At 40.4% G+C, this 21,195-nt stretch overlaps 1 protein-coding gene across 1 annotated transcript in view; it reads right to left on the bottom strand.

Annotated features, from left to right (window-relative positions):
* The window catches only part of AQR (aquarius intron-binding spliceosomal factor), a 101,970-nt gene that overhangs the window by 69,616 nt on the left and 11,159 nt on the right, over positions 1-21,195 (bottom strand). The window contains exons 6-13 of the mRNA XM_026651411.2: positions 20,250-20,390; positions 16,749-16,817; positions 14,217-14,317; positions 13,304-13,380; positions 10,473-10,537; positions 5,463-5,579; positions 1,475-1,588; positions 304-407 (exon numbers count right to left, since the gene is read on the bottom strand). Coding sequence (XP_026507196.1) covers positions 304-407; positions 1,475-1,588; positions 5,463-5,579; positions 10,473-10,537; positions 13,304-13,380; positions 14,217-14,317; positions 16,749-16,817; positions 20,250-20,390 — 788 coding nt within the window. The remainder of the gene's footprint in view (positions 1-303; positions 408-1,474; positions 1,589-5,462; positions 5,580-10,472; positions 10,538-13,303; positions 13,381-14,216; positions 14,318-16,748; positions 16,818-20,249; positions 20,391-21,195) is intronic.

Here is a 21,195-nt window from a genome sequence, read left to right as displayed (position 1 = left end):
ATAATAAATTAAACTTCTGCACACCCAGATATGGCAAGTAGTCTATGTACTAGGTTCCACAAGTGAATAAACTGAAGCACAAATGATTTGCCCAAGATTAACCAGCAAGTCAGAAGCAGAACCCAAGAGTCCCAACTCCAAATGCCTTCTTCCAACCAGGAGTCATAATTTGCAATGTGACACATTTAATTTCAGCATTACACATGTATACTACAATATACATGAAAAGGCTGGAAGACTAATAACAAGCAATGGAGAGAAATAACCTTGAAACAGAACTGAATTTCCATCTTTATGGCTTACCTCAGGGGTCCACACAGCTTTTCCAATGAACCACGAGTGTCCACTGCTGCCACATTTGAAAGTGCAAAATCGTATAGTTCTGGGAAATGTGCAAAAGCTGCTCTCTAGAAAAGCCCATCAAAATTTAATGAGAGGTTAAACTGACCTTTTCACAGTAACTTCAAGTTTATTACCGGGGGGGGGGGGGGGGGAGAGAGGGAGGAAGGGAATTGCACTGACAAGAGTTTAATAATAAAAGACCCTGATCATGAACATGTAAGAACTCTATCTTCCTCTGCATGTGGCAGCACCTAGCACAGAGTGGGCACTATTGGAGTAAAAATAATGAAAAAGCAACTATTTTTCTGCTTAGTATATGGTGATTTACTATTCTTGGGCTTCTGAGATGTATTTATTTTTCTAACACATCTAATAAACACTAGATGTTTTGGCATTACAATAGCCTCCTAATTGGCAGTAATGAAATTTTGGTAGAGATTGACAAGGTTGTAAAACTAAGGGATTTCACTCACCAAAGTTCATCTAGTTCTGAACTTTAAAGGACATGAAAATTTCAGTGAACCTCCAGAGGTGCAATTCAAAACTGGGTGAAAACCCAAAAAGAAATTTCTTCACAGTCCTAATTAGCACCATGTGAAACATGCATAATGCTCTTGTGAAAAGTCTCATAATGACCACAGGTAGTCAGGATTTGATTTATCTCTCACCTGAAAGACAGCACTATTAGCAGCAGGTGCTGTCCAATGCTCAGTACTTATACTGGGGAAAAGTGACATCTATTGCATAACCAATACCACTTCCTTCTGCACCTAGGTTTCCCACACAAATAAGTCTTACGGAGATTGACGCTTTTTAGTTAATGAGGTGACAAGATCAAAACTGGAGGTGGTATTGTTTTGCTGAATCGGATGATAGGCTTACTAATATTGACTGTCACTTTAGTTAGGTTCTTTTATCTGCTCATGCAATTCAAAGTGTGTGTTATATGAAGTTCTTCAGGATATTTTTGAACAAAGCTAGGATGCAAAGATAGGAACTGAAAGACTAGCACCATTCCTTCAATACAGCAGAAAAAGCAAGATGTTTCCTTTTGGAAAGACCAGAATCACCACCTTACTTTCAAATTATATTTAAACAAATACATTAAAAATGAAACACAGTGTTTGCCTACCTGTAAGGAAGTAATTCTATCATAGTGAATTGTAGTCATCTCATTCTCTGTCAAAGCATTCCCAGTCTGGTCATTAATTTCAAAGCCAGTGTAGAATTTAAGCATGTCTAAAAGCTGAAACATGTAAATTAGTGACGTATGAGAATGGGATCAGCAACTACCATATAAAGCCTTGAACAAAAAGAGATGGAACCTAACATCTCAACTTCAGGCACCCCTGTACAATATATATCTTACCAAGGTACCAATAATCTAGACAGAGAAATATGCATGGACTGACTAGTTATATGTTTTGTGCATTAGCCAAAAATAACTTGAAACCAATTGTATGAGAGATTCTAGCTACAGTTTAAGGAAGTCCTAGCAATGTCCATAATACCTATCTCTGTATGCAGAGAGTTGTAAAATATTTCATATAGGAACCCCTATATTGAATTTATATCCACATGGCCAGTCACATTACCCTGAATGCCATTCATACTAATTCTTGTAAAAAGGCTATACATGCAAATAAAATGAACTGTTCAAATACCACCTGACACATGCACAATACAATGTTCAACATGTGTGCACAATGAACTTCAAAAGTGACAATATCTCTCATAGGAATGCAAAGGCTACAGTTCTAACCAAAAAATAAAGGTCTACTATGGAAGTAATCTCTTAAGAGACTAAAATAATTGTTGATTAACTTTTTATCAAGGCAATTCTCCTAGGAGCTGCCAAGAGTTAAAGTTGAGACTAGTTACATAGGGAATTTAGCTTAACTGCCATGGGATAAAGCTGCAGAGAACATCTTAACAAATAACTTCAAGTACATAAAGTGAACTTCTAGTGCCTGCAATAAATGCAGGGAGATGTTTTTTGGGGGGAGGGGTAGCTCAGTGGTTTGAGCATTGGCCTGCTAAACCCAGAGTTGTGAGTTCAATCCTTGAGGGGGCCACTTAGGGATCTGGGGCAAAAATCAGTACTTGGTCCTGCTAGTGAAGGCAGGGGGCTGGACTCAATGACCCTTCAGGGTCCCTTCCAGTTCTATGATATATGGAGATATATCATTTTTTTTAATGCATAACAAGTGAAAAAGATAAAACCCTAGTCATCTGCCATGAAGTGATGAGGTATCATAATCTGGTAGGGTTTGCTTCAATAGTATCACAATGAAAAAGTAGAATTAATTTTTGAATGCTGCACTAGGATCATAACCACCCCTTTACTAAAGAAAATTAAATGAGATTAAAATAAGCAAGAACTTCTTGAAATGCTGGCACACTGTTTGCATAGATGCAGAGGCCTGGTACACTGACTGTACTGCTATATGCTAAGGGGTTACTGGCTAGTCTGCTCTGGCCACAGAAGGCACCTTTCTTTAAAAACAATGCTAACCCCATACAGCACCTCTGGAGGGCAAAGCTCCTCCTATCAACAGAGAGAGACTATATCTGGATACATCCAGGTAACAAATGGAATTTGCTATGAAGGCAATGAAATCCAGCTGAAAACGAGAGGATCAAAGTTCACTCTCTTCTGAGTGGTCCAGGACAATTGCTACAAATACTGGTCCTGAAAATAGATCAAGAGGACTCAAGCCTTTCTAGCTTTGACAGACCTCATGATAAAGGACCTGAGCAGAAAAAGAATTCACATCATTCTGGTTACCAGGTTTCTTTTTCATTTCAAGCTGGACTTGATTAACAGCTGCTACAGTATTAAATTTAGAAATAGAAACAACAAGGAGTCCTCGTGGCACCTTAGAGACTAACAAATTTATTTGGGCATAAGCTTTCGTGAGCTAGAACCCACTTCATCAGATGCACGGAGTGGAAAATACAGGAGCAGGTATAAACATATGAAAGGATGGGGGTTGCTTTACCAAGTGTGAGGTCAATCTAACGAGATAAATCAATTAACAGCAGGATACCAAGGGAGGAAAAATAACTTTTGAAGTGGTAAGAGAGTGGCCCATTACAGACAGTTGACAAAAAGGTGTGAGTAACAGTAGGGAGAAATTAGTATTGGGGAAATTAGGTTTAGGTTTTGTAATGACCCAACCCCTCACAGTCTTTATTCAGGCCTAATATGATGGTATCCAGTTTGTAAATTGTTGGAGACTGAAGTGTTCTCCAACTAGTTTTTGAATGTTATGATTCCTGATGTCAGATTTGTGTACATTTATTATTTTGCATAGAGACTGTCCAGTTTGGCCAATGTACATGGCAGAGGGGCATTACTGGCACATGGCATATCTCACATTGGTAGATGTGCAGGTGAACGAGCCCCTGATGGTGTGGCTGATGTGGTTAAGTCCTATGATGGTGTCCCTTGAATAGATATGTGGACAGAGTTGGCACGGGGTTTGTTGCAGGCTTTGGCTCCTGGGTTGGTGTTTTTGTTATGTGGTGTGTATTTGTAGTTGCTGGTGAGTATTTGCTTCAGGTTGGGGGGCTGTCTGTAAGCGAGGACTGGCCTGTCTCTCAAGGTCTGCGAGAGTGAGGGATCATCCTTCAGGATAGGTTGTAGATCCTTGATGATGCGCTGGAGAGGTTTTAGTTAGGGGCTGTAGGTGACGGCTAGTGCCATTCTGTTACTTTCTTTGTTGGGCCTGTCTTGTAGTAGGTGACTTCTGGGTACCCTTCTGGCTCTGTCAATCTGTTTCTTCACTTCACCAGGTGGGTACTGTAATTTTAAGAACGCTTAATAGAGATCCTGTAGGTGTTTGTCTCGGTCTGAGGGATCGGAACAAATGCGGTTGTATCTTAGAGCTTGGCTGTAGACAATGGATCATGTGATGTGGTCTGGATCAAAGCTGGAGGCACGTAGGTAAATATAGCGGCATGTATAGGAGGGTGCTATTTATACCTGCTCCTGTATTTTCCACTCCATGCATCTGATGAAGTGGGTTCTAGCCCACGAAAGCTTATGGCCAAATAAATTTGTTAGTCTCTAACATGCCACAAGGACTCCCCGTTGTTTCTGCTGATACAGACTAACACGGCTACCACTCTGAAATTTAGAAATGTTTTTTTTTTTTTTTAAACCAGCCTTCTGATGGTGTAAAACATTGACAACTACCAGTTTGTGAAATATTAACTGCTAAGACCTTGTCAGCACATTAAAAGAAAAGAAGGATGGCAGTTGGAATAATGTGATTCTAATGTCAAATTCAGTAGGATGTTCATGAAGCCTTGTCAGTTTTGGAATTCGCTCCTCAGCTGTCACGAATCAGGGCCTGCAGCAGAGCTAGTCTCCTCCCAGCCTCATCAGTACAGCCAGCCTGCAGCTGGCAGCCTGACTAGTCACACAACCTGACTGGTTGCAGAGGCCAGCAGGCCAACTCTTAAGCCAGCAGCAGCAGCTCACTAGCTTCTCAATACTCATACCCAGCACTGTGCCTGCTCCTGCCTTGCACTCAGCCTTGTCTCTGTTCTGTCCCTGCCTTGAAACCCTCCCTGCCTGATACCCTGCTCACTCCAATTCCTGACCTTCAGTTTGACCCTCAGCTCCTGTTCCTGATTATGGACTCCAGTTCAACTCTTGGGTCTGGTACCCAGTTTCTGCCTTCCGGTTTTACCCTTGGCTTTGGCTCTGGCTGCTACGCCTGCTGCCCACTCCAGCCACTAGGCCAGACTGCCCTCATCCCATTCAGCTGACACCAACCCTTGGTCTAAAGTAGCCTAAACTGTTGAACTTCAGGGCATGCTACATAAACCATTCACTTCCTATGGCTTCTGGGGAGGACTGCTCAAAGCACAGAGACAAGGATATAAACACACACATACATAGGTAATGCAAAAATAATGTTTTGAGGATTTAAAATAAATCTGGGCACAAAGTCTACTCAATAATAATCCAACTTTTAGTTTATTTCCAACAAAATGTGACACAAAGTAATCATTTTCAGCAGACAAAGACAGATAACATGAGAAGAGGTAGCAAATATTTTGAGCTGCTTCAGAACTGAAGAGCTCTCTTCAGTAAGATCAAAACTCACCTGGCAGAAGAGATGGCCCTCCCTTTCCCTTTTAGCAAGGCTAGACAGGTAACAATGAACAACAAGGTGGGAGTCATCTAATACTGTATTAAACCAGCGCCGTGTGGGAAGCAAGGCCTAAAATAAATAACGTGGCATTAGTAGTAGTCTTAACATACATGATTTTGAAACCCTTGGCTTTCCATATATATCTTCTTTGCATTTCAAGACGGCGAGTCAGGACTGAGTCCTGCATCAACAGATGGTGATGGTTATTTACATAAAAGAGAATCCTCCCAGAGACATCTATCCTAGAATGCAATTCACCTGTGCTGACTCCTATTTAAGTGAGTGGATTTTGTGCAGGTAAATGAATCCCTGAGTGTGAAGCCTTTTGCAGAGTCAGAGCCTCAGAATGCACACCTCACTATTGAGGTGTATTTGATTTGTTTGATTTCGTTATTAGCAGGACAGAGAAGCAATTCTTTTATTAATGATATCTTTGACCTTCATATCTGTTGTATAGTACAAAGAGGCTTTTTTGAGAGCATTTTTTTAAATATAAAAGCTGAGTCGTTCCCTTATATTTTGTGTGCATATTTTATTTTTAAATTCAAATACTATTCAAGACTTGTATTTCTCATGACACCAATATCAGTAAGTGTACTTTGCTAACCATAATAAAATAATAATCATTCCTTCAAAGTTTACTGAAAACAATGGATCTCAGAATTTTTCACTCATTAAACTATTTAAGCCTTATTAAAATCTTTCCTGATGTAAGGGAAAGAGAGAAATGACTTCACTCCTACCACTGAAATACAGATATTACTTTTGTGTATTATTGTAGCTGTTTAACAGCACATATTAGGTAACAGTTTAGGACAAGATATGAAGAATACCACACTCAATTGAAAATACAGATAGAATTTAAGCAGCCTGTATGTAGTTACCACCACTAAGTAATCAGAATAAGGGGGTGGGGGAATGGGGATGGAGGAAACAGTATGTCACTGCAGTAAGTAATAACTGGAATTCATAGTCACTAAAAAAAAAAAGTCATCAGTCAAACCACAACAGTTTCCTTCAAAAACATATAATTTGCAAGGGGCAGAATGGTCAAGTAACCTAGATTCAACTGTAATGAATGTAATTTAATCTGAAATGTCCTGCGGGGAAGAGACCTAAAATGTATGTAAAAATACTCCACTCACATGGGACATGCTACAGAGAAGAAAGAACACGATGGCTTTTTATAACTAGTTTCTAGTTTGCCAGTTCCAAGCAGTACAGCAAGCTTCACAAAACTATATGAACTCTAACTCTCCTGTAATACACATAGTAGAGATAGCAGACACTAAATTTACTGCTTCTTGGCCTTTTGGCTAAGATCCAGCATTGTATCCCAATCTGGGTCTATGCTGGTTATGTACTATGTATGTATCTTGTGAACCTTGTAACCGATAATTGTAATCTCCCATAACTCGAGCCTGACCCCAGATGTACAGTACCTTCCTTCTTAACTTGTGTAAACTTGATTTTAAACATTAGCTTTAATAAAAATGTCCTCTCTCTGGGAACAGTGCCCTGTACTTTCAAGGGGATGGCCTGGATGATCTAATTAGTCTTTTGTTATTAACTACTATGATCCTAGGAAACTTAGGGTTATTAGCAAAGGGCCAGTTAACACTTATATTCCTGTATCAAACACTAAATCACCCGTACTTATGGTTTCTGTAAGTGCCACTATCATGATCTTTACAGAGTTTAATGAAGTTGAAATAATTTAAAATAAACCTGCTATTCATATGTGAAACTATATCAACATCACTGATGTGTGAACTACTGCCTTTTAATCTTCAAAGTAGCTGCACTAGAGAAACCCAGAAGAATGTCACATTTCCAGTACTTGCACAGATCATATGTTATAGAACCTTATTGCCCCCCTGGATTGTTTTACAATACAATGTAGTACTTTTGTGGCAGGGAAACAAAAAATTTCTTAATTTCTGAAGTAATTTGGCTGTAGTAATAGAATAAATCATGGGTTTTTTTGACAGCTCAAATGATAATTAATGTATTTATAGTCTTAGCAAATGAACTAACACAGGCATAAAAATTATAAGTATAACTAAAAATTAAAGGAATTTACAATTAGAATTTTCCTCTGAATTTCCCTCCTACAGTTAACCAAGGTATCACTTTGCTAGCTACATTCTGAAACAGCATACAGATGGTTAAAAAAAAAAGACAAGTGGATGTGGACTTTACACTACAGACGCCCCCCGGGTACACAAATCCGCACTTACGGAAAAAGTTCAGTAAGCTAGAAATAGGTGGTTTTTGTTTGGTTTTTTTTTTTGGCGTTTATAATTGTCAGGTATACGTTTCCAACTTACGCAAAATTTGAGTTATGCAAGGCGTTCCAGAACGGAACGCTTGCGTAAGTCAGGGAGCGTCTGTACAGTAAATTCTGCTTATTAGCAAACCCCTCAGTTGACAGCAAAAAGTTGCCATTATCCAGCAGTTGCCAATAAGCAGAAGGCCGGTTTGTGGGGCTATAGCCAGGGAAAGAAGCACTGGGACATGGACAGAACGAGAACAGAGATGTGCACCATACAGCTCTGTGGGCCCCCCTGGACCACCACTTCCCATGGAAAGCCCAGGCACCTCAGCTGCTGACCCTCTTCCTGCTGCTGCCCTGCCCATAGCCTTCCCTCCCAGCCTGCAGTGCTTGGACTCCAGCAGGGGGTCCCCCTTTGGGCAGGGATTCAGGCATCCCAGCCACTTACCTCCTGTGTTGTCCCCAAGTGCAGGCAGGTTTGAGGGGCTGCAGCCAGTGAAGGCACATCCCAGTGCTTCCTTCCCTGGCTGCAGCCCTACAAACCTGCCTGCAGTAGGGGCCTATCTTCCAAAAAAGAGTTCTCAATAAGCGGCATGCTATTGCCAATATCCAAATCCCATTAAAGTCAATGATGGACTGGTTCCCAGCAAAATGTTGCTATTAACCAGAAGTTGTTAATATCGGGGTCACTATTAAGCAGTATCCACAGAAATATCAATATAACACATTTTCCTATTACAACGAGTAAGGGAATCCAAGCCAGCTGTAATCCCATGCCAACGAAAGGTTCTTTGACAATAAAGCAGTATTTTTCTCTGTCTATCAAGCTTGTCATGAACATAGCAGATATTCAAGTGAAAATCCTAACCCCATTCAAGTCAGTCAATTACAAAACTTCCATTGACTTCAGTAGCACTAGAATTTCACCCCAGATATCTGTTCATCTTTGCTCAGACCTGGGAGGGCAAGCAAATCAGCTCCCTCTAGTGCAGTGGTCACCAACTGGTCTATCGCGATCTCCGGTAGTGCAGTGGGGCTGCTGCTATGGCAGGCTCGCTGCCTGCCCCACGCTGCTCCCGGAAGCGGCCAGCGCAGCCTCGGGGGCAGAGGGGTAGGGGTCTCCCTCCACACGCTGCTCCTGCCTGGAAGCACTGCCTCCGCAGCTCCCATTGACTGGGAACAGGGAGCTGTGGCCAATGGAAGCTGCGAGGGCAGTGCTTGCAGAGAGGGGGGAGCACACGGAGCCACACCCCCCTGTCCCCTCGCAGGGGCGCGTTGGCCCCTTCCAGGAGTGGCGTGGGGCCAGGGTAGGTAGGGAGCCTGCCTTATCAGCAGCCACGCTGCGCCACCAACCGGGAGCCGCTGGAGATAAGTGCTACCCAGAGGGAGGCCGCACCCCAACCCGCAGCCCTGAGCCCCATCCTGGAGCCAGCACCCCAGACACCCTCCTGCACCCCAAACCCCAGCCCTGAGCCCGCTCCCAGGGCCAGCACCCCAAACCACCTCCTGTACTCCAATCCCCAGTCCTGAGCCCCCTCCTGGAGCCAGCACCCCATACCCCCTCCGGCACCCCGTACTCCTCCTCCACCCCAAGCTCCAGCACTGACCCCTCTCCCAGAGCCAGCACCCCAAACCCCAGCCCTAAGCCCACTCCCAGAGCCCGCACCCACACTGCAAACCCCTCGGCCCCAGCCCTGAGCCCGCACCCCCTCCCGAACCGCAACCCCCTACCCCAGCCCAGTAAAAGTGAGTGAAGGTAGGGGAGAGCAAGCGACCGGGAGGGGAGGGGTGAAATGGAGTGAGTGGGGCGGGGCCTCGGGGGAAGGGGCGGGGCAGATCCTGGATTACCTTTAAATTCAAAAAGTGATTTTGGGCATAAAAAGGTTGGAGACTACTGCTCTAGTGCCATGACCACTGCAGTTTAAAGATCATCATTTATTCATGGTGTTAACAGATGCAGTCATTACCTCTTCCAAAGATTCACTGGTTTCACACATCAGTCACAGATTGAAGTTTCTAAATCAATGCTTGCAAACTTCTCACTGATTTTGAAGTCTTGTTGGACAGCCTTTCAGGCAGCTTTTTACCTGTGCTTTCTGCGGCTGCAATTGGCAATCCAAAATGTTTTAAGATGGCCCAATGTACATTAAGAGCACAGCTCTTGTAATGGATCCAAACCTTTGAACATTCTCATTGTTTTCCAGAATTATTGCCTCTGCTCCAATCAATATCTACTTGTATTGGGCAATTTAAATTCTATACTTGCACACACTGGCAATCTGTCCTGCTTACAGTCATCAAAGATCAGTCACCTGTGCAGCTGCCATGGGGCAAACCCCTAACTATAGGCAGGCAAAGCCACTGTTTGCATGGGTGCAGCTTACCCCATTTTAAACTGGGGACATGCTTCATTGGTGCAAATCGTGGATTATTGTGTAAAGAGGTCTGGTTTGGCAGGTCTGTGTCAGTGCACAGGATGCCACTCGCTGGGCTTTTCACAGCCAGATTTAGTAATACAACATTAGAAAATTTTGTTGCCTCCAGATATGGAAATTGAACCCATTTCCATCTGGAGTAGTCTGTGTACAGTTAGAAGTAAATGAGCAGTATATGTTCAGAAAATATGTTCAGTATGTTCTCTCCAAAAGCAAATGCTTTAGAGAGACACTGTCTTATAGTTATCTTACCTCTAGATCTATCATGAGTTCGATGAATCTTTCACAGTAATGAACTTTGTCCATGGAAAGAGGACCTAAGCACAAAAAACAGAAACAAAAAAATCCCTGCAACTCATCATTTATTCCTCACATCGTTGTTCCATCACACTTCAAAAATTAAAAATATATCACATTTAAACAAGAACTAAAAAGCTGAAGCTCCCACAGCAACTTGGTTGTTAGCCAGTAATTAACATTAATGCTTCTTAAAGAGACATGGTGGGTGAAATAACATCTTTATTACCTCACCCACCTCTTCTCTCTAATATCTGGGGAGCAACATGGCTACAACAACACTGCAAACATTAATATTTCTTAGCATTTAATCCGTATTAGATTTACACATTTACTGGCTCATTCTTCCAGTATTCTGAAATGCTCCCCCAAAACCAAAACAGATTTTCAGATGTAATGAAGTCACAGGCCAAGATTTTCAGAAATAACTAGTGAGTTTGGCCAATCTTAAATTGAGGCACTCAATCTAACACACCATGAAGGGATCAGATTTGCCCAAAATGCTGAGCACCCACTCTCCAAAAATCAGGCCTCTATAAGTATGTCAAAAGCCGAGCATCCAAAATTGAGGCTCCTAAAGTCACTAGTCACTTTAAAAATTCTTGGCCATGACTTTTTTTAATAAAAGGTCTTTACAATTTCAAAGCACTCAGTTCTGATTTTTGGAATTGCCTATTAGAGCTCAATTATGGATCCTAAGACTCTGAGTTGCACTAGGAAGTAGGGGAAGAACAAACAATAAGCAGCAAAACAGATACCCTCTTAAGACTCCTGTTCAGATCTAGCGAGTGTACTCAACTTTAACACAGAGCACCCATTGGGCTTCCCAGTGCCTGCAAGCAAACTATGGCTATCCAATATAGGGCACAATTGACATTCAGAAGTAATAAAGGACAGTGAAACAAGAAACTAAATTTCACTTGGAGAAAACATTTTGTTTGATAATTAAATTTGAGATGCAAGTTATCCTTGGACCAGTCACCTTTAAGTCCTTTCCCCTAGCCTGACTGTATAACAAACATATGCATACTGTGGCGATGCACTCTCATCAGATAATACAACTGCATTTCCATAAGCCAGCATATTGTAGTTAAGAAAAGCGGTGTGAATCCAGTGCACGGAGGGTACAGAAGCATGCACAGGCTTGGGGACACTATGGAACCCAGCTTCAAGAAGATTGCCTGAATGGCTCTGCATAGCAGCTAGGTTTGGAGGTTGACAGCAGTGGGCCAGGGAGAAGCAAAGTCAATGGATCCACTACTATACAAATCCAGTAGATTTTGCCCCTTGACAAACCAAGGACATTGGAATGGAAATGGCTGCAGCAGCAGCCACAGCTTGGATTGTATAGTGGAAGATTCTTTCCCCTAGCCCTCATGGAATCCCCCTGCATCAAGCTTGATTACTCTAGATTGGTGCAGAAAACAGCCTTAAGCGACACGCACAAGGTCACACAGCAAGTCTACAGCACAGCTGTGAATCATAAGGTTTTATTTAAATAAAGCTTCTCCTGCTAAGGTATTAAGATAAAAATATACAAGACAAGCACAAGATAAAAATATAATTAAAATACAATTAAGAATATAATAAACCACTATAACTCAAAATTCAAACAAATAAAACCAATCACAAGGTTCCAACATAAAAAGGGAATAAGGGCATGGAGAAGGGGGCCAAACAGGGGACCAAGACTAATCTTTCTAAAAATAAACTCTCAAATGAAATAGCCTTGAGGTTTTTTTTTTTTTTTTTTTTATTAAAGGGAAGAGAGATGAGCCCTGACAGATGTCGCTGTTATTGATTTAGGAAGTATCTTTTCCACTTCCCCTGCTGCTTTACAAGATGAATCAGTAAGGGTTACACTGACCCAGAAGGAGGAGGCATGAGCAGAGCAGTCATACAGGAGCCTCAAATAGGCCTGTGGGGGAGAATCTTAAGATCACACCAGTGAGGAGGGTACTGGGTCTGCATTCATGAATATTCAGTTTTCTAGTATCTTCCAGATGCACAGAATTTTGGTTTTATAGCAACCTAATGCACTACTACAAGCTAACATTTTCCAAAACTAAGAACAGGGGTCCTGCAGGAGCTATAGCCTAAGCTGATGCTGAAATTGGCAGCATTATAGTAATAGCCTTTATTGCAGGTTTAACATTGCTTCTTGTACTAATACATTTTCCTTCAAAATCAGGCATGCATATTTTCTTGTCAGACCAATTTTCTGGTGAAGACACATGAAACCCCACTTTTCATATATGTTTTTGTTCTCCTTACTCTAACCCCACAGTACTGAGAGTGCAGGTTATGTTGTGGACTTAAGTGCTTTGCTGAATGTGGGACTTAAGTATGTGCTTAAATTCTATGGTCAATGGGACATAAATCCTTTGTTGAACAGTGATGGACTTCAGCACATGTTTAAGTGCTTTGCTGAACTGGTGACTTTGTTCACTCTGAAGCATCTGGCACTGCCAATGTCAGAAGACAGGATACTAGGCTAGATGGACCATTGGTCTGACCATGTATGGCCATTCTTATATTATTACAACAGAGAAGTAACATTCCAATTTATTTTATTTTACAAAAATATAGAGATTTAAATCCCCTGAAGACAGAGCCACACAGGCAGATCCCTACATTAACACAATATCTCATTGAAGTAAATATCCAAACCTATTGGATCTGACTGAAGGATTGTGGCCTTAAGAATAGTTGGTTCAGCACCATAGGAGCTTCTAAATGATACCAGAAAAAATACATATGTATTATATACATGCACACAAAGTTACCTGAGTGGGGTATTGATTTTAGCACACAGATAAATTTCTGGATGAGCTGTGAAAGAAACCTTCTCTCTCGATGTGCTCTAAAATCAGACATAGGATCAAAGCATTAATATTTCATAAATGCAGGCTAGAAGTATATTACATCTCTTATTAGCACAAAAGGTTCTAAACTGAATGCAATTTATATCCAAGGTAAGTTTATTTTAGTAGAACTGTTTCCGGGAACTTTGAAATTGTACCTTAACACTTCCGCATCTTTTTTAAACAGCAGCAGCAAAAACAAGATATTTTTTGTCAGCAATCATTTTCACTTATCACCAATCAAAGTGACTTACCAGTTAGCATTGCCAACATTTGTAACTTTACTACAAAGAACTGGCTCATCGATTACCACTTTACCATTGAATCAAAGAAAGTAAGTGATCGCAGTGCAGGTAATTATTGATGCATCACAGATGTATGCTGCATCTTACGCACAGCAGAATGTAAGTGTTTGGAAGAGTTAATATTGCTGGGTAAGAGATACATAAACTTCTTCAAAATAAACCATTAAGTATAAGCAATAAGACTTAAATCCTCTCTAAAATCTGGGAGAAAGGGAAACATTTATTCATCAACTGTATGGAATGTTAAATGTTCTTTTTTGGCTTTCATCATATAGGTATTTTTAAGACCTGGTTAATCTGTTAATTGGCGATGATTCAATAAATAACCCCTATAAGCATTTCACATAGGATAATCCGCTGGAATGCTGTTCTATAACACTGTCCAGAAGCAGCACACTATCAACTGCTGATTTCAGTCACTCTCAGATCGATTTAATTCAAACAGATTTATCTCAGGAATACTAAACTGAACCACTAGCAATGCATTACATGCTTTGAATTCAATATGAAAAAATGTTTCTATAACATACTGCATTCGTGTCTTTTCATCCATTTTCTCATCATTCTTCTTGATTAGATTCCAAAATTTTCTAAGCTTTGGTGTCTTTTTCAGTTCTTGTTCCAGACGTGCCTGAAAAGGTGAAATGGTATTCATCCACCAAAAACAATTATGAACTCCCTTCTATTATACAGGATAAAAATCTAGTTAGCAGGAAAGGGGGGAAAAAATGTAGCACCATGCACAAATAAAAATCTAAAACCAGACATCCAATAACATGATCAGGTTTCCCCAAATCTATTCTCAACAAGTACCTATTACAACCAAGGTTACAACATTGCACGAATTAATAATCTACTGACTAGTCACACCTAGATGGTCTGCTGAGAGTCTTTAGAAGAGAATCATCTTCCAATATTCACATCCCAGTATAAAACATTTTTAGAAAATAACAGAAAACCTCACCATCAAAAAAAACCCTGAAAATCTGGTTACTTTTCATTGACTTCATCAAAAGATCTGCAGCAGTAAAGCCCACAGAGTATTTTTGGTTTATGAATTAATAACCAGATAGCAATGTCTTGTTTAGTGAATTTCCTTCTTTTTGTGTGGTTACTTTCAATTGTTTGCATTAAGAATAAATAAAATACCATACTCTATTGTATATTGACTTTCCTTGTCTCTAAAAACAAACAATTTTTCAAAATACACAAACAATACTTTTTTCCTGGGAAAGATAAAAAATAGATCAAGTATAAGCCATCACAGACCATTCATTACAACAAGAGATATAATGTACTAGAAGCTCGTTAAAGAAAGTTAAGCTGTGCAAGGATCAATTCCGGGAAGAGAAGCATACAGGAACATAAAAGTGAATGATCATGCTATCCTTAGTGATAATAATTAGAAATAACTCATTTGGACACCCCAAAAAGATTTTAGTTAATATTGCATTTATCTCACAAGATGACATAGGTATGTAATAATAAACATTAGCTCAGTATATTTATTCAATTAAAAAATCATTATGGTTGCAAAGTCAAGCACTCAAAAGTTAAAAAATGCCAGAAATAAAGTTTCCCCTGTGGAACAATAGTATGTGATCATGGACTACCATAATTCATACACACAAGGGGGCCAATTTAAGATTTTATGGGCCACCTTAATTCAGACATTTCCTAACTTCTAAATTCCTCACTTTGCAACTATATAGAGGGTGTTTTTGCACGCAATTTCCTAGGTTTTAAAAAAATGCAAACTGAAGAGAGAAATTTCATCATGTGGAAGCTCACTGACTCCAACATGGTTCATCAGTATGGTTAGAATCTTTGGACCCAGAGCACAGAACTGTGCCATTTAAGTTAACAGATAGTATATAGGTTATCATCATCTGTGTGAAACAGCCACTATAGGGAGATTAGGTATACACATTGCCAGTGTGTTTCAGAGTTCTATTCCAGGTTCTGAGGATAGTGTATCTAATGCTTAGACCTTTCTATCCCTAGCCCCTCCAGTGTGTCCTTATCCCCGTCTCCCTGTCACCTCACAGCTCCTCATACCAGTCCCAGTCCCCGCCACAAACATACATGTCTTGGTTCCTGATCCCAGCTCCAGCTCCCCCAACTCAGCTCCATGTCCCAATCCCTAACTCAATTCTTGCTCTCTTCATCAGCTCTATCCACTAGTCTCGATCACCCACCACCACCACCCCACATCCCTCTGCATTCTAGTAAGACTGTATTCCAGTTGTGCCAGCAGGGAAGTATTAATACAGGAGACATTCTCTCTGCTTGCAGTTCATGTTGCCACAGTGGCCCCTGGGCTGCCAGACAAAGCAACTGCAAGGAAGGTCCTTAGCCCCTACAGGTGCAGCCTAGAGCTGGAGAATGCTCCATACAGATGGAGTCTACAGAGAATTTAGCAGTCACAGTAACAGGTACCTACTGATTATATGTAAACTGAGATTTTTTTTTTTTTTAAGAGGTTCATAACTTGGCCAGATTTGAGCCCTTTTCACAGGGACAGCAGAAAGCACATCCCTGACACCAGGGTGATCTCCGCTGACAAATTTCAAGTCCTTGTTCCAAAGCATGGAGGTGCTAGAGTTTCTCAAATGATTATAAGGATTTTTTTAAATTGTCAAAACAATGCATTTTTCCCTGAGCTTGTTCTGAGAAACAGTTGATTTGTTTTTGCTGAATTTAAAAATTAATGATAATAATCAGACACCTGGCATGGAAGATCTCTCAACCCAACTCGTTAAAGTTTGACAAAGTTACAAACAACCGAAAACAGGTCTCATAATGGAAAGTATTAGGAAACCTTAACTGCAATAAATGCTACCCCTGCCACCTATAATACAATTAAACTGATTTTTGCAAGAGGATGCAGTAGGTCAAGTAAAGAGAAAGTTTTGGCAAACATGAAGGAGTTCATTTTTTAAAGAATTGCATAGGATTTTAAAAGTACGAGTCTTCCATTAAAGTTAATGGACATTTCATACTTAAAGCCTTGTGCACTCTTTGGAAGGTTGTTTTGCCATTTTTTGTGATAAAATACTTACAGGTTGTAGGCCCATCCACATTGGCAGGGAGATGAGCTGCTGCACCTGACCCCTGATCAAATCCACTTCCTGTTACAAGGTATTAAATAGAGAAGTCAACTTAGAGCATTTAAGATCTGTTTACAGAAATATTAAGAACATAAGAATGGCCATACTGGGTCAGACCAAAGGTCCATCCAGCCCAGTATCCTGTCTAACGACAAGGGCCAATGCCAGGTGTCCCAGAGGGAGTGAACCTAACAGGTAATGATCAAGTGATCTCTCTCCTGACGTCCATCACCACCCTCTGACAAACAAAGACCAGGGACACCATTCCTTACCCATCCTGGCTAATAGCCATTAATTGGCGTTACATTAACTATCTTCCAGTCACTGGGTACAGAAGCCAATTTAAAGGACAGGTTACAAACCACAGTTAGTAGTTCCGCAATTTCACATTTGAGTTCTTTCAGAACTCTTGGGTGAATGCCATCTGGTCCCGGTGACTTGTTACAGTTAAGTTTATCAATTAATTCCAAAACCTCCTCTAGTGACACCTCAATCTGGTGACAATTCCTCAGATTTGTCACCTACAAAAGCCGGTTCAGGTTTGGGAATCTGCCTAACATCCTCAGCCATGAAGACCGAAGCAAAGAATTCAAAACTGAAGCAAAGAATTATCTTGCAAGCATATTCCTAACACCTTTATGTCCATAAATATTATGGGCTCTACCCTTCACATAAAAAAAATACATATACTATTCTAGATTTAGAAGATTTCAAGCAGATAAGAAAGAGTTGACCTCTACACAATGCCATGCTATCTAACACTAACTTTATTATTTTAGGAATTTTCTGTTTTGGTTTGCTTTCACAAATCCTCTGTCAGTACAAGACACTTAAGGTTTCTATTTAATCCATGAAACCTCTTATCTATTTCAAAGCAGTGTTGCCAACTTAGCGACTTTGTCACTAGATTTAGTGACTTTCTGGTTTCCCTAGCAAGAAAATAAGTGTCAAAGTGACCAGTGACAAATCCAGCGACTGCCAATTACAGTGACATTCAGAGAAAGAAGTGACCAAAATCGCTTGGAATGCGATTCTTTCTGAGGACATGCTCAATTGAAATGTAATGACATTGACTTGGTGTGCAACAGAATGTAGTAAGAAGAGCATGGAATGGATTTTAACAACACTATTGAGCTGCAGATGAATGATTTTGTGACTATACTTGTGTACGTGCGTGTGTAATTCTCTGTTGAATTCTCTGGAAATGTTGTTCGGTGACATTTTTGACTCCTTTTGAGTGCTTCAACAGCTACATCTAGCGACTTTTCAGGGTTTGTCTGGTGACTTCCTGCTATATGGAGTTGGCAATTCAAAGTGAAGATAGGCAAGATCTGACATGACCACCCCAATCACTCCCTCTGCTCAATGACAGTGAATTCTCTCATTTCCTTCCTTCCACTATCCCCTCCACATATCCTAGTAGCACAAGCCTCTTTTGTCTTCTGACTCCCATTGCTCCACTCACTCCTTCAGACTTTTCCTCAATCTGATGAGAGTGTTTTTTCTCCACTCATAATAGAAGCTTCTTATAGTCTCCCCAAAATCTGAAAGAAATCCACCCTTGACCCAACTTCCTCCTAATGCACCATCTCTAGAATTATTGAATGCTCCATCTACAACTCTGCCCTTGCTCTCCCATCCATTTAGTTTTTGTCCTTTCCACTCCACTGAAACTGCTTCACCAAGGTCTCCAATGACCTCTTTCTAGCCAAGTACGAGAGGCTCTACTCTATCCTCGACCTTTCAGACCTCCCCAATTTAGCGTATGCCTTGTTAACCACTATTCTAACTTATCTTGTTCCCTATTCCATGTAAGATTTCAGCCTACATCACCAGTTTGCTCCCAGTTCCAGTCTCCTACCACAAGCACCTTCATAATTCCTTCCATACTGTGCTATGTATATGGAACATCCTCCCCATATTAGTCCACGAATTCCGATCATGTTCTCTTTCACAGCCCTGAAGATCTACTTTTACCATGATGCCTCTGAGAAAAATATTAACTCATAATAGCTACATAGAAGAACAACAGAGACACCTAATATTTATCTTATTTGTTTTCTTACAATATATTTTTACAAAAAAATTAAAACCACCTAGTTATGCACATATCTGGTCAATGTAAACACACTTTTATTACTGTTTCTCTTCACTACTCTCTCCCATACCTTCTGGTCATTACTTCTTTGATCCTGTCTTAATTTTATCGTAGGTTCTTTGGGGGACAAACTATATTTTACTCCATTTCTACAGCACCAAGTGCAATACGTGTAGACTTGGAATCACTAAATATTTTATCTGTAAACATCAGTAAAAGTTGATTTCGCTGTACACACATAACCCGATCAAAAATAATTTGTATCAATAATTGAAATGTACATATAGGCAAAGTAAGAAAAATGATGCTTGAGAATAATTTAAATTAAACTCTAAGGATATTTACTTTATATTTTGACCTGTGGACCATTTGCGTTTTAACTGTTATAAAGCTTTAACTTTTTGAATCTCAGTGACTATTGTCATTAAATAATTATTGTCTGACCCTCCCCATAATATCCTGCAACTGTGAAGATTTAAATTGATTAAAAAACTATAAAAAAAAATCCTTATAAATAAACATTGATATTATCCATCAACATTAAAAAAAAAAAAGAATTCTATCAAGCTTAACTACAACACTGAATTTGACTGGAGATTTGTAGGTGAAAGCAAAATACAAATAATGAAAGACCATCACCACCATGAATGACGGGGGAGCAATATTTCAAATAATGTGTGTGTGTAGAAAACTTATGCTCCAGAGGAGCCACCCTTTGGACAAAAGCTAGTTCAGCTTCAAATATCCATTGTATGTATAATGCCAATTGCACCAAGTTATGATCTATAGTTTTATACCACTTCCACTAGAAACTAAACACATACTTTTGTGGTTGCTCTTTAAAACAACTATTAGTGCAGCAATACATTAATAACTAGAACTGGTTAGAAAAGTAAAAAAAATTGCTAAGTCTTTTTTCGGTGTTTCATCAAAATTTCATTTACATGGAAGTTTTCCAACCAGTTCTTAAAAAAGACACAATTATAAAATAAAAGCACATTTCCCAGTATAATATACAGTTATAAATTTAACTGAACTTAGGACTCCAATAACTAATAGTCTTATGCCCTCTTAAGTCTTCTATAGTACACACTCCCTCTCTCAACTTTGAGATAAGACACTGCATGCCCTTCCCCATAGCACGACAGTCAGTAGTTGGAAGGAGGCAGAAGGGAATGGAACAGTACACAAGGGCCACAGCAACTACCACAGCCTTCCCTGCTGCACCCAACTCCTGAGGATAGGAATTTCAATGTATGTCCTATTTAGCAGACTCACCAATTAAATCAATCTAGTTCTCACCTGGAACAGTACAGCCATATGGAAAATATTCAAACATGTTCAGCATAACTTACTAAACTGTTGAAGCAGTGATCAAGGAAGAGCAGAAGGACTGTCTGTTCATGCAGAGACAGTTCACTGTCACTCTCATCTAATGATGCTTCCAATATACATTTGAAAAAGAAAGGAAAGTGCTCTGGTTTCTTTTTGAATGTCTAGGAATAGAAGAGAAAGTTGTATTTTCAATTAGCTCCAGTCAAAACTATTTACTGTCTAACACAAAAAAATTTAAGTAAGTTCTTAACAAAATCCACACATGAAAAACATTGTGGCTGGTTCTCTGCCCTACTTTGGTCCCTTTATGCTTCTTACACAGTACAAATAGAGCAGAGATTGGCCATATCTTCCTGTTCCAGAATTCCCATGATGTGCGGGAGTCCCCAGGGGCAGAGCACTGGCTGGCTTTGACACACACTCTACCCAGTTTGTGGCCCAGGTGGTGTGTTGGGGAGGAGGTATGTCAGAATCCTGGCAGGAATACTCCATGTTCTGGTTAGGCTCAGCTAGCAGCGGATCCTGTGGGACTATTACCAGCTGGTACCAATTAGATCAGCCCCCATACCACTCTAACCTGTGTTCAGGCCCAGTCAGAGTATCAGGGAATCAGGTGGATTCTGACTAAAAAAAAAAAAAGTCACAGTTGTTTGGTGGTCAGAGCAATGAGTCTTGCTCTAGCTCCTACCCCACAAAGCCACCATAACAGGGGCACTCAATCATCTCAGCAGATAAAACAAGGATTGGATAATCACGGGGACCGGTTGCCCCTCCAGAACAAGACTCAAGTACACGGATAGAAAGGTGTGAGGAGGCTTGCACATGTCACTTCCCATGCAGTACCTGTGCTGATACAGAAGCTGCAGACACCTGGGCAAACAGTCACTCATCTAAGTTATTCATCTGGCCTGTTTCACTAACACTAAAGTAATTCCCTTCCTTTTCTCTTGTAAGATCAATATAATG

This window comes from Terrapene carolina, unplaced genomic scaffold (assembly GCF_002925995.2).
Source record: "Terrapene carolina triunguis isolate 2854851 unplaced genomic scaffold, T_m_triunguis-2.0 Scaffold96, whole genome shotgun sequence".
NCBI lineage: Eukaryota > Metazoa > Chordata > Testudines > Emydidae > Terrapene > Terrapene triunguis.
This window is presented reverse-complemented; position numbering and strand designations above follow the sequence as displayed.